Here is a 14,567-nt window from a genome sequence, read left to right as displayed (position 1 = left end):
GACTACACAAGATGCATGTGCAATATTCAGTTTGATTTTACAGTTTTGTAATTTCAAGTTATCTTAGCTTTTCATGGACTATCCATTAGCCATCACAACAATGTGCATCATTTTTTGAACTATGCTGAACATTATTTGAAGTGACTCCAAATGTGTTTTAAGTCAAATGGTTACGGGCAGAAATGGAACACTGCAAAAATGATTTTTTAAAAAATCCATTCCTTCTGGCTATTTCTAAGATGTTGATTTGAGGGGAAAGGTATAAAGAAAGGTATAAAGAATATTTTTGGGGGTACTATTTTACCAAAATAATGTATCAGACACTTTTTTATGTTTGGTACTTTCAATTCATTTTATGAAAAATAATTTGGCTGTTGATGGAAACATACACAATCTGTGTTAATTCTGCAGGGATGTTTTCTAATGTTACAGATGCAAAATCAACCTTCAGTTTTTGCTAGTCCCCCTATAGCTTTCTTCTCTTCCTTTTCTACGTTCTTTCTTTCTCTTTTACTTCGCAGTCCTGGGAGGCCCATGTCTCCAACAAGCTGATGGTGTGAACTTTCAGCTTTAACCTGATCATGTACAAGTGACATTATCAGCTTATTGACACTGACTCACCTTGTATCCCTGGAATAAATTCAACGTGGCAATTATGTACTGCCTTTCTAAAATACATTACTGGATTCAGTGTATTGAGGTGATTTTGTTTCAGATTTCTGCACCCATATTCAAGAGGGGGATGAGCCAGCGATTTTCTTTCTCATGCTGTATTCCTTTGGTTTTGAGGTCAGTATTATACCAGCCCCATAAACTAAGTCAGAGAATGCTGCTGGCTGGCACTTTCTGTTGTCCTGAAAGAGCTTAGCTAATCTGGAAATTTTATCTTCCTTAAATGTTTGGTCACGTTTACTTATAAAGTTGTCTGGGCCTGGCATTTTTGTTGTGAAAAAACTTAACATATTGATTCTGTTTCTATCATAATTGGAAGCCAAGTCAAGTTCTCTAATTACTGATTCCTCTTGAGTCATACTTTGGTCACTGATAACTTTCTTGGCAGCTGTCCATTTGAAGTTTTAAATCTGCTGGTGTGAAGTTGGTCGTAAGATGCTTTCCGGTCAACCTTTGTTGACATTCCTCCTTTTAAAATTATTACTTTTGTTTCATCTTTCTCTCTTACTCTTGAAATTATCAATTGTAAATTCTACTTTTTTAAAGAACGGTTTTTAGAATTTACTGAGCTACCTGTGTTGCATAATAATTCCTTGTCTTTATTACTGCTTCTTTACCTATTCTTTTTCCTTTTACTGACTTCTTCTCTTTTTTAATTTCTTTTTTTACCGACTTCTTGAATATGATGCTTAGATGATTACTTTTCAGCTTTAATTTTTTAATGGAATAATTTTAGAGCTAAATACTCTAGGCACAACTTTAGCTGCATCCCACAAGTTGTGATAGGTATGTGTTCTTAAAAATTATTTATTTATGGTTGTGTTGGGTCTTCTTTGCTGCATGAAGGCTTTCTCTAGTTGCAGCAAGTGGGGACTAAACACTAGTTGCGGTTCACAGGTTTCTGGTAGCAATGGCTTGTCTTTTTGCGGAGCAATGCCTCTAAGGGACGCAGACGCCAGTATTTTGTGGTGTGTGGGCTCAGTAGTTGCAGCTCAAGGGATCTAGAGCTTGGGCTCAATAGTTTTGGCTCACGGGCTTAGTTGCTCCACAGCATATGGAATCTTCCAAGATCAGGGATCAAACCTGTGTCTCCTGCATTGGCAGGCAAATTCTTAACCACTGGACCACTAGGGAAGTCCAGTAGTGTTTTCATTATTGTTTAGTTTTAAATATATTTCAATTTTCATTATGAATTCTTTGACATATCAGCTTTCAAAAAGTATGTCTTTAATTTCCTAAAGTGTGGGTTTTCCTAGTTATAATTTGGATATTCGTTTCTATCTTGTTTGCATTGTAGTTAGAAAGATGTGTTCTATATCATATTAATTCTGTGAAATTTGTGAAGTGTGCATTATAGTCCAGTAGGTAAGCAATAGTTCCATGTGTTCTTAGAAAGAATGCGAATTCCTCATTTGTTAGATGAAGCGTCCTTTTTAATTTTAATTTTTTACTATTTTTAATTGAAGTACAGCTGGTTTATAATGCTGTGCTAGTCTCAGGCGTACAGCCAGGTGATTTAGGACATATATGTATGTATGTGTGCTGTGCTGATTTGCTTTAGCCATGTCCAACATTTTGCAACCCTATGGACAGTAGCCTGCCAGGCTCCTCTGTCCATGGGATTCTCTAGGCAAGAATACTGGAGTGGGTTGCCATGTCCTCCTCCAGGGGATCTTTCTGACCCAGGGATCAAACCCATGTCTCTTACGACTTCTACACTGACAGGCAGGTTCTTTACGACCAGCGCTGCCTGGGAAGCCACTTTGTAATATATTAATATATTCATTCTTTTGGAATGTTCTTTTAAAGTTAAATGCAGAGTGAAGTAAGCCAGAAAGAAAACACCAATACAGTATACTAACGCATATATATGGAATTTAGAAAGATGCTAATGATTACTCTATATGCAAGATAGCAAAAGAGACACAGATGTGTACAACAGTCTTTTGGACACTGTGGGAGAGGGCAAGGGTGGGATGATTTGGGAGAATGGCATTGAAACATGTAAATTATCATGTGTGAAATGAATTGCCAGTCCAGGATCGATGCATGAGACAGGGTGCTCGGGGCTGGTGCACTGGGATGACCCTGAGGGATGGGATGGGGAGGGAGGTGGGAGGGGGTTTCAGGATGGTGAACAGATGTATACCCATGGCTGATTCATGTCAGTGTATGGCAAAACCACTACAATATTGTAAAGTAATTAGCCTCCAATTAAAATAAATAAATTTATATTAAAAAAAGAAATCAAGAGAGAAAAAAACAGTTAATTAGGTTAGGATAGTCAAGTACGTCCTCAGATCCTCCATGTCTATACTGAATCTCTTTGTCTATCTGATTTGCCAATGACCAAGAGGTGTGTTAAAATCTCTGATTATGAAGTGCAATGCCAATTTCCTAATAGTTCTGTCAATTACTCCTTTACTTTTTGTCATCTTGAGGCTATGTATTAGATAGATGCTTCACACTTTGCTTATGACCTTGCTTCCAGGGGAGATTTGGCAGTTAAGGCAAAAGTAAAGACCAATCATTCTGCCCCTGTCAATTTCGGAGGCACCAAGGAATAATGTTGAAAACAACAACCAGAAATCTGCAGACCTGCCCAAGAGATTCATAACATAAGACAGAAAGCAGAGACTATATTTTTATCAGTAAAGAGATGAATATGAATTGTACTGCTTCTGAGGTGGCCTTGGAAATATTCTTCAAGAATTTTGACACAACACCTGGCTGGCAGAAATAATACCTGTGTGCCCTGTGTACTTTTCAGAATGCACATGAAGCAAGTAATACAGAACAGGAAGCTCTCCTTGCCAAAACTGTGAGAAGGTGAGTGGGAACTTGGGCTCTATGTAAGCAAAGTGTTTTCTCTATGTTGTTTCTCAAACTGCACAGGCAGTGCATTAGATCCAAATCAAAGGAACATGTTTTGAAGCAAACTGCTGCATAATTACTCACCCTTGCTTCTAAGAGGGCATGTGAAGAAAGCTACCGCTGATCAAAGGAATATTTAATAGATCTCTAAAGCGTTTTAGAGGTTTACCCTTTGCTAAGTTCTTTCAACAGATTTCTTTGAATAAGACTGTGAAAATGCCCCTTAATGTGAAAAAGAGACAGCAGATAATCAACTTGTGTTCTTGGGTGTATTACTCAGTGTCTCAATTTCCTTAATCTAACTGGTATTTGTTGTGTATGTATGTCTATGTATCCTTGGGTGTGTATGTTGGAGGAGACGGTGTTGGACTAAATGGTCTCTGATCTTGCTTCTCAAATGTTAATAAAAATGTGAACCACAGAGTCATCTTCAAATTCTGATTTTGCAGGGCTGGGGCAGCCTGAGAGTCTGCACTTCTCATGGGCTCTCAGGTTCTGCCCAGGTTGCTGGTCCATGGGCCACACGTGAAGTAGTGAGGCTCCAGATTGTATCTTCGACATTCTGTGACCTTATAATGACTTCAGTAATAGCAATAGTGCTTCAGGGTGATGATCCTTAAATACGGCTGTTCATAATCTAAAACTCTAAGAAGACCCCCTTTAACAAAAAATAATGTATGGTTGTGCTATCTTTGCTGCTGCATGCAGGCTTTCTCTAACTGTAGCAAGCGGGGCTGCTCTTCATGGCTGTGCATGGGCTCCTCATTGCTGTGGTTTCTCTTGTTGTGGCACATGGGCCCTACAGAGCTCGGGCTACAGCAGCTGCAGCACATGGGCTCCAGAACATGAGCTCAGCGGCTGTGGTGCATGGCTTAGTTGCTCCATGGTATGTGGGATCTTCCTGGACCAGGGATTGAACCCATGTTCCCTGCATTGACTGGACTACCAGGGAAGTCCCTAGAAGACCACTTTTTGAGTAAAGAAATCCCCAGGGCAAATAGAGACCTCATCTACTGAGGAATGGCTGACAGCATCTATCAAGCTGGTTCAGGCTGGTGGAGGCAGAGAGGGAAGTGGTGGGCACAGGCTGGGTGTGATTCTGAAGACCAGCAGATAAAATCTGCCAAGAGACTGGACAGGAGGTGTGAGAAGAAGAGTGTCAAGGATGATACCCAAAGCCTTGGCCTGATAATCTAGCAGAATGACTTTCCTACAAGTGAGTAGGAACAATGAAGAAGAGCCAATTTCAGTGGGTGGGTGGGTGGGGAGGCAAGTGAGGGACTCAAGAGTCCACTTGGGTGTGTTAGCTTGAAGATGCCTATCCTCCATTCACGTGGCCATGTCCAGTAGGATACAGGCATCAGAGGCAGCCAAGAGGCCTAATGCTAGGAATGAAGCTTCAGAGTCTTCAGTGAATGGCTAGTATTTACATTCATTATCTCATTTAAAGATCACGAGGCTTTATGGATTTGGTGTTATTAGCATCGTCATTTTAGAGGTGAAGCGACTAAAGCAGAGAGAGGTGAGGTCTCTTGAAGGCCACATGATCACTAGTGAAGCCCAGCCTTCACTTTCAGAGCAGGCAGGGGCCCAGGGCCAAACACATCCAGTGCAGTTAGTGATGAGAGGCCACCTGTGGTTTGGCGACAAGTGTCTGGGGCAGGTGTCAGTTGCTCAGTCGTGTCCAATTCTTTGTGTCCAGCTCTCAGGCTCCTCTGTCCATGGGATTCTCCAGGCAAGAATACGGGAGTGGGTTGCCATTTCCTTCTCCAGGGGATCTTCCTAACTCAGGGACTGAACCCGGGTCTCTTGCATTGTAGGCAGATTCTTCACTGTTTGAGCCACCAGGGGAGCCCACTGTCAGGGGCAGGAGATGGGCAGAATCAGACTCAGGGGAAGACCAGCTGACCAGACCTGAAGCACTGAGATGCAGCTCTGGCTTATACTCAAGCCTCTGGTGAATTTGGTCTTGAGATTCTGATGAAGTCCAGGGCTGCTGGCCCAAATTCAGTTGCTGGATCTGCAGTGCTGGACAGACCTAGGCTGGGTGCGTGCAGGGTTATGGCTCTGCCTCGAGGGCCCCAGCAGCTGGCGCTCTCTGGTCTGTCTCCCTCACGGCACTGCTAAGTGCTCCCTGGGTATCTGCATGGATCCCAAAGTACAGTTTTCCCTATGTGATGCCAAGACTTCTTACTCTAGCGGTGTGCTTTAGCAGCCTATTTACAGGCTTGGCAACAGGGGCACCCTGATGGATGCTGACAGTTATTTAGGAAGGAGGGTCATCACAGAGGCACAGTCCTAACTGAAGAGACATGAGTGAATTCCTAGAGCTAAAGAAGTGGAAATGGTACCTCATTGTATGACAGCTGCTGACAACGCAGCTACAGGGTATTTGATGTAGAAGTTCTGTTTCCAGTCTGGAAAAGGCAGGGACAACCAGGCAAGTAGAAAATCTGTCCAAGGCAGCATTCTCCAGTGCTTCCCACATGGGGATTAGAGCTGTGAGGGGTAACTTCTGCCAGGAGAAGGCATTCGGCCCAAAGTAACAACACAGGTCAGGGCCTGCAACATTGCTGGGTTATGAATGACCTGAGCACAGCTCTGTGACATATGTAGTTTTGCTGGTGATAGAAAACACTTCATAATTTTTTTTTTTGATAAATGAGAGGAAGTTAAGTAGTTGTTGACATCAAAGAGGCTCATCAAGATTCAAGTATTAGGTGCTGGTTATGTTTCTTTAAGCTAAGAGGAGATTCTTTCTCAATGTTAGCAAGTGGTAGCATGTAGTTAGTATTTAACAAGTATTCTAGGAATTATTTTTAAAAGGGCTTATGCTATTAGAAAACTAAATGATATTAATATAGAATATCTGTCTTGATTGTGCAGATCAGTTTTTGAATCTTAGTCATCTCTGCTGTGGAGGAGCCCAGGAGAGGCCCACACTCCTCAGCACCACCCCTCACTTGAGCAGGCACATCACTGTGAGTACTTCTGATGTTTTCTCTCTGGGTGCCCTGTTCATCCAGTGTAGGTCAGTGGGGGAAGTGACATGTTAACAAAAAGCTCTGGAAGGACCTCCATGTCCTTATAGCATGAGAACTCAGGAGCCAGAGCTCAGGGAATGTTATAACTGAATTCCTGAAATCCACCAAAATTTATCTGTTCCCTTCCATATTATCAAACACTGTCCAGTCTGAACTCCAGAGGTGGCCGAGAAAGAGGGGCCTGGAGGTCACGTGAGCCTGTCCGCTGACCTGGATGATGGATGAGATTCCCATTTGCCCTGGACGGTGGTGCCTGATCCCCGACTTACCACTGTTGCTCCGCTTCCGCAGGTCATACCCGTCTCCTGGCCCATCAGCCTCTTCGGGAACCTCCACGAGATCTGAAGTCTTGAAAAGAGAGTATAGCAGTGAATGAGCAATGTCATTTCAGTGACTCAGTGAGTAGAGACTGTGATACCAGTAGAGGAACTAAGGTGGAATTTGCAAGATACTGTCTTAAGCATCTCATCATTGCTCTCTTGTCTGTTTGGCTAACTTCTGAGAGGCTGTGGACTCCCTCTTGGGCACTGTCCCTTCCTCCTGGTGTCCGGGGCAGGCTCAGGGGCTGGCACAAGAAAGGTGCTCAGTGACAGGTGAATGAGTGCCTACATGCACTGGCCACAATTAGGCTGCTTCCCAGGAACAGACGACAGAGAGAAATCAGAATTCCTGCCCACATCCTGTTACTTAAAATGTTCAGTAGAACTATAGCTCTTTCTAGGTGAGTGCTGCACATTAATTCTGGAGAACAAGATGCACTTTTGAGGTTGCATTGCTTAGGTACGAGTTAAAGCCTGTTTCCATTGCTGCAAAAAGTAATTGTTTCAGTAACATCAATACCTTTTCTGCCCTTTCTTATGTATAGGAAGAGTTATAGTCACTGTGGGGCGTCCCTCGTGGCTCAGATGGTAAAGAATCTGCCTGCAGTGTGGGAGACCTAGGTTTGATCCCTGGGCCGGGAAGATCCCCTGCAGGAGGAAATGGTCACTCACTCCAGTATTCTCACGTGGAGAATCCCTTGGACAGAGAAGCCTGGCAGGCTAGAGTCCATGGGGTCACAAAGAGTTGGGCATGACTGGGAGACTAACGCTTTCACTTTTTTTCCCATAGTCATTATTTAGGTTCCAGAAATAACAACAACAATAATAAAGCAGCACTCTGAATAGCTAATTGTAACCAATCATCTATCGCGTGCTGTTTTTATGTACTTTATATCAATCGTCTCATTTATGCTTCACAATAATTCTATGATAAACCTATTTTTCAGATAGGGATCTGAAGCCCAGAGAGAACTAAACTTGAGGGCTCAGAGTTCCTAAGTGGTAGAGCAGGGGTTAGACCTCTGGCATTGTCTCTAGAGTCCATGCTCTTTTCTAAAATAGAGTTGATCTACAATATTATGTTAGTTTCAGGTATATAACATAAAGCGTCAGTATTTTCTGCAGATTATACTCCATTAAAGGTTATTTCAAGACTACGGTTATAATTCCCTGTGCTATACAGCGTATCCTAACTGCTTGTCTACTTTGTAATTGTTTGTGTCTGTCGATCCCATAGGCCTCATTTGCCCCTCTCCCCTTTGGGAACTATAAATTTGCTTTTATAATCTGTGAGTCTGTTTCTGTTTTGATGTACATTCTTTTGTATTTTTTTTAGATTGCACATATAAGTTGTATCATACAGCATTGGTGGTTCTCTGACTAATTTCACTAAGCATAATATCCTCTAGATTCATCTCCTAAGCACTGGGAGAGGCTTATTTTTGCTTATTTTCTTATTATTTTTTGGCCATAATACACGGCATGTGTGATCTTAGTTCCCCAACCAAGGATCAAACCTGCGCCCTCTGCAGTAGAAGCATGGAGTCCTAACCACTGAACCACCAAAAGAGCCCCTCACCTCTCTAAAAGAGGAATTCAGGGGCCCTTAGAGGGGAGTCACATACTTTTAAAACAATTTACATCTTATTAGAGAGGAACGAGTCGGCCTTCCTAGCTCTTCTCATCAGCTCTAAAGTCCTATAATGCTGCCTTTCTGAGACTGATTTCTTGTTACAGTTTAGCTTTAAGATTTGTTTCAGCCATTCTTCCTTTCATGACACATCAGAAAGAAGAAAAAAATAAATGTCACAGGTCTCTAAGTCACTTGGACCCTTCTCCTCTGAAGCTCACTGTTTCTGAACAAAAGTTGCTATTATGATGTTAATTTAATCTCACAAAACTGAAGGTCATTCCTAAATGAGCTAACCAACTCCTAGAAAGTTTTTGAATTTGGTTTCTGCTGGCTTTCCCAAAGCCATCAAGCCTTTTATATTCTACAGCGTTTGAAAGCACATGAGAGGAAACCTAATAATTTAGAAACAGCCAGGCAGCCACTTCCCGACAATGTAAAGCAAATGCCTCTATAGCCCTGGAAGAAAAGAAACCTTTGCTACGTGGGAATATGTTCCCTTCAGGACATAACAACACTGCCAGAATGGCAAGAGGCTGAAGTTCATTACTACTGACCCTGCAGGAAGGAAGCAAAGTCATTTTAAAGTAGCGATCAATTGTTTCTGTTTGCTTCCACCAAGGCAAGTTGGGCTCCAGGGAAAGAGTGAAGTGACAGATATTTAAGCACAATTTGATTTGTCTTTGTCTCCCTGCAGCTCTCAGAATGATGCCTTCACAGAACAAAATTCCAGGAAATATTTACTGGTGGAACCAGTGCCAGAAAATATAAGCAGACCATGATGAACCAACAAGTTATTGACATACAGCAAACTATGCTTTTTTGCCCCTAAAGCCAGTCTGTAGGGTCGAGACACAGACACGAAAGGAGACTGGACATCCCTCAAATGCGCCTGTGATGTTCCTTCTGCTCCAAACACCAGTCACAAATGCAGAGATGATGTTCACTGCCCCCCGCCGAATATTCCCTGCGATGTCTCTGTGCGAAAACTAGCTAACCAACTAGTTAGTGGAGCTAGTTCTAGCAGAGCTCAGAACTGCAGGAGTGGACATTGCTGCTGATGTGGCCAGGTCAGACCTATCTCTGAGGTGCCTTCTCTCTGCTACAGAGCTACGTGGCATCTTGGGGCATTCACAGAAATTCTGGTTAGGACAGCCAGAGAGGACGATGATACCAGGTCACAGAGATGCACAGAACACTCATTTTTAGGTCAGCTCAAACGAAGGAGCATCCCTGGTGGCTCAGATGGTAGTAAAGAATCTGCCTGCAATACAACCCCTTGGTGGGGAAGATCCCCTGGAGAAGGGCATGGCAACTCACTCCAGTATTCTTGCCTGGAGAATTCCATGGACAGAGGAGACTGGAGGGCTACAGTCTGTGGGGTCACAAAGGGTCAGACACGACTGAGTGACTTTACTACTATACTACGAAGCGTGGGAGAGGGGCTGGTTGGGGGATGGTGATGTGTCCGGTGGAGGCAAACACCCCATGCCTCCGGGGAGGGCAGTGTTTGTGCGAAAGAAATCAAAGGGTGGATCTTGCCTTAAAGAGAAAGGACTGAGGACATGTGAAAAAGGGCTGTATTCTTGAACTGGGACGTCGCTGGAACCTTTCTACGTGTTGGCAGATACGCTGTCTAATGGAGGGAGGGGGAGAGGCACACGGGGCAGAGTCAGGATTGTGAGGCCAAGAGTGTGGTCTCTGAGGATCTCCGGGGACCTGCCACAGGAAGTTACCCTTCAGTGCCCCAAGGCACTTGGAGCCCCCTTCGGAGGCTGCGTGACTCCCGCGGACGCCCCTCCTGATGCGCTCTGAGGTGCTCCAGGTCTGCCCTGCCTGGCACCACGGCGGGTTCCGCGAGGGGGGAGGAGGCAATCACCGAGGTTCTGTGAGGCGAGTCGGAGCCGCTGCCTGAGCTGCTCTTCTTCGTCCTCTGGGCCAGCGAGGTGCCGAAGCGGAGGGTCTCATACACAGGGTCCACCTTATTGCCGCAGGCTGCGACAGAAGAGAGAGCTCGTCTGAGACAGCGTTTCCTCAAGTCACGGTCGGGGACACAGCCAACCACCGACCACACCTCCTGGGTTAACGATGCCAGAAGTAGGTTCTGCACAACGGACCGCTCACCCCTGGGAGACCCCTGGGGAAGTGAGGCTTCCGTGGTCAAGTATCCTTGCGGATGTGCACCTCCCCCCCATGACATGACGTGTGCTCCACCGCACTCAGCCGAACGTTCCCTGACTGGCTGGCTCTCCTCTTTGTAATCCATCGCCAGGGCTCCAATGCCAAGGTTCTTCCCAGAGACCGGGTTTATTTCCTCTAGTGAAAGGCTCTGCTTGCCAAGGTACAAAATCTCGTGACACAAAGCGGGCAGGAGCAGGCAAACGTTTGGAAAGAATGTCACATTACTAGGCCTCCTGAATGTCTAATTAAAAGCTTTCTAGTTTGTAAATTTCTAGGTTAAAACTTGTTCCCCTTGCCTCCACCAAAAGGCAAACATAAATGTAGAGATTTTCAGAAAGAAAGAAAACATAGAAGAAAACTGAAAGATACTGCTGAAGACTACGTTCAAGCCAGAAATATCCGTAAGACATTATTTGTCCTCATTAAAGAATAACTGATATTCAGTGAGTTCCTTCCACACATTGGTCTTATAATGTATCTCTGTTTATTTTCATATACAAAGAACTATGAAAAGCAGCCAGGGCTGTTCTCAGTGTATAGGGTCCAGCAGGCTGAGTTACTTGCTCAGATACACAGCTGGCCAGTGGGGGAGCTGGGCTCTGACCCAGGTCTTGGGGAAGCCATGATTCACCCTGCTTCCACTCTGCCGTGGTGCTGAGAGCTGGCACAGCACGTCAGCAGCCTTTGGGACCTGGGTGTCTCTCAAGTTTCATCAGGGAAAGGAAAAAAACTTCAGGGGAATTTGGTCCACCTTCAGCTTCCCCTCCAGCAAAACAAACGACCATAACCCAGTTATCCACCAAATAAATGCACTCAGCCCTGCCCCTGCCACCCCTGCACTGCTGCTGTGGCCCTGGGACCCTGGAGGAGAGCAGCCGTCAGCGTGGATGTTGCTGCTCAACCCCACTCAACCCAACAAGGTCTCAACTCACCGATGGGCATAACTTCTTTAATGCATCCAAACTGTTCATGAATGAGCAAGGGGGAGCTGTAGTAACGCCGAAACCCCTTTGGCTGGAGAGAGAGAATGGGAAAGAAAAGCGTTCAGTGTCACTGCTGAGATGGAGACAACCACTGGAGAACTCTAAAAATGAAACCAGTTGGTTTCTCTAGGGACGCCTCCCTGTTGCCCTTTAAGATGCTGACATGGCCTGTAATTTCTCCCTGGTGGGGGCGGGGAGGTACAGCTGTCAATAAGCAAGCTCACTCCCTCCAGAAAGCAGGCCCCCAGCCCTGCCCTCCCGTCCTGCCTCTCCTCTGCCCGCTGCCTGCTGCCACCTGCTTTCTGCTGGGCTCATTAGCCCCTAGGATACAAATGGACCCTCGTGCATTATCTCACCATATGGTTTATTACACTCATTCAAAGGCCTGGGCATGGGCAAGCGGACCTCACAGGGAGACCTCAAGTCCCTTGTATGTCTGATGAGCTGTGTGTTCCAGATCCCGTTCTGTTTTCCTAACCTCTCATCCATGGTCTCTGCCCTGGCTTGTGGGAATCACTGTGGGAGGAGGAGGGGGGAGCAAGTGAGGCAGGGGTTTTGGAGAAGAGGATACTGCCAGTCAAGAGTACAGAGAGGAACTTACAGAGAGGAACTCTAAGAATCCTGGCTTTTTGTACCCCAGGGTCAAAAGGGAACTTCAGGGCCCTGCCCCTACAAGAATCCCAGAATCCTCTCCAACATTCCTGGCAAGCGTTCCTCCGGTGAACACTGCTGGGGACGTGGGTGGCAGGAACTCTCACTAACCCGGGACGGAGGACCTTAGTGACATTATCTCTGATTGTTAAGACGTGGAACCTACTGATCCGAGGTGCTTTCCCTGGAGCCGTAGAGGACAACAGAATTCTGTGTGACAGATCTTAAGTTTTTCTGAATCAGCTATCATGACCTAAGTATCTCTAGGGCAGACATTCTTGGTCCCTTCTAGTAACAGAATTCTTTGACCACCCCAGTTTCAAATATTTTCAAAAGTGTTCTGGGTGGCTTTCTATCATTGTGTAGTACCAGCACGGAAGCCCACTCCTGAGATGGGATGATCAGCCAGCCCGGGCCAGGCTGAGGCTCCCTCTCTGGGTTTGGCCGTCACGATCCATGATAGTAGTGTAGATTTTTACTACTCCATTTCTGTGGGGTGGTTAATCTCCATCCCATTCTTGATATCCTCTGAGCTGTCAGCCCATTAAACTGGGACTGAGGAGGTTCCTGGGATGCTTGACTTTTACTTTCAAAACCTGGACAGTCCCGGGGTGTGGGACTTGGGTGCTAACACTGACAAAGTCCTGACCCGAGACAAGCTGTCCACTTTACTGAAGACCCAGAGTTTTTTCTACACACAGAACTTGCACCTCTTCAGTTGATATAGCTCCTCCTTACTCAATCCTACTAGGAAGCCAGGCTGACCAGCCAGAGATCTGGGGCGGGGTGGGGGGTGCTTCCTGGGGTCCAGTTCTCAGGGTGCTTCCAGGAAGAAGTTTGAATGGAGTGATTTCATGATTTCATCAGGCAGGCAAGTGCTCTGAGCAGGGTTCCGGGGTACACCCTGGGCACGAGCCCTTACCAGCTTGCCCATGCACCGCTGGGGTGCCACGCCATCCATGCACTTGTGGTGGATGCTCATCTTACAGGCCTTGCAGCGCAGTCCGTGCTTAGCATTTGTTCCTGTTGGATATATGGTGAGCTTTGGTTAGGACATGGGTCACACGGTAAAGCGTCTGTCTACAATGCGGGAGACCCGGGTTCAGTCCCTGGGTTGGGAAGATCCCCTGGAGAAGGAAATGACAATCCACTCCAGTACTATTGCCTGGAAAATCCCATGGACAGAGGAGCCTGGTAGGCTACAGTCCATGGGGTTGCAAAGAGTCGGATATGACTGAGCGACTTTACTTTCCACTTTCACTTTTGGTTAGGACACAATGTACTTTCCCAGCTACTTGTATGAATTCTTTCCTGTGACTTGTACAAAGCTTTCAAAATGGGCAAAATATTATGGTAAATTCTTTTACCTTCTTCCCTATTTTCTATGCAAAGTATCAGCTCTGGTTTCCCTCCACTCCTTTCCTGTTCATTTCTCCGGGAAACCTCAATCTTCTCTGCTTTCATCTCTCATTCAGTTCAAACTCGCAAATCCCACTGTCTTGGCTCTTCCTATGGGTCACATTTCTGCTCTTTTATGTACCTCACTAGGTAGCCCAAGTCCAGACATTCTGTCCATTTACCTGAATTCCTATCACAGAGTCTGAACTCGTGGGCAAACTCTCTGGAAAATGCCCAATACAGGGGGAACAGTGTGGTCTGTGTGAAATCAGGGCTGATGAGGCTCTGAGGTGGGCGAGAGAGGGCTCGACCAGACACCATCCATGGCCTGGGGGAGGAGGAAGGGCAGTGGGTGGCAATCAAACCACCTCTGCAGCGAGTCACTTAGTGTCCTGGGACAGGGTGCCATAGCATGGTGAGAAGGAAGAAGGCAGAGGAGGGGAGGACAGGAGAGAGGCACCCAGGGAACTGTGTCGCTGCACCAGGCCCACGGCAGCAGTGCTGGAGCGGCACAGGGAGGACAGACTGGCATGCTGGATGTGGCAGCTTCAGGAAGATGGCGGTGGAGCTCATGTGTTGTTTTAGAAAGTGGCTAGAAGGAGACAAGGAGGGGATGTTAAAATGGGCTGTGTCGTGTCTCCACTGAGTCCAGGACAGAGGATACAGATGGCACAACAGGTGCGATCGACTCTGATTTATTAAAGGGAAATAGGTGCTTGGCTTCCAGGTGGGCCTTAGAACTTTGATGCTGAAATGCACTTTACAGTTAAGTGACCGAGCAATTCAATCCTATCAGGAAAGAGGAAGGGAGGTG

At 45.7% G+C, this 14,567-nt stretch overlaps 1 protein-coding gene across 2 annotated transcripts in view; it reads right to left on the bottom strand.

Annotated features, from left to right (window-relative positions):
• Window positions 1–14,567, bottom strand: part of STAC (SH3 and cysteine rich domain) — a 114,175-nt gene that overhangs the window by 32,139 nt on the left and 67,469 nt on the right. The window contains exons 3-6 of one of the 2 annotated variants that reach the window (XM_068982991.1): window positions 13,278–13,378; window positions 11,654–11,735; window positions 10,420–10,535; window positions 6,860–6,938 (exon numbers count right to left, since the gene is read on the bottom strand). In XM_068982991.1, the coding sequence (XP_068839092.1) occupies window positions 6,860–6,938; window positions 10,420–10,535; window positions 11,654–11,735; window positions 13,278–13,378 (378 nt within the window). The remainder of the gene's footprint in view (window positions 1–6,859; window positions 6,939–10,419; window positions 10,536–11,653; window positions 11,736–13,277; window positions 13,379–14,567) is intronic. The other variant, XM_068982992.1, reaches the window with a different exon arrangement.

Source organism: Capricornis sumatraensis, chromosome 10 (genome assembly GCF_032405125.1).
Source record: "Capricornis sumatraensis isolate serow.1 chromosome 10, serow.2, whole genome shotgun sequence".
Classification (NCBI taxonomy): Eukaryota; Metazoa; Chordata; class Mammalia; order Artiodactyla; family Bovidae; genus Capricornis; species Capricornis sumatraensis.
This window is presented reverse-complemented; position numbering and strand designations above follow the sequence as displayed.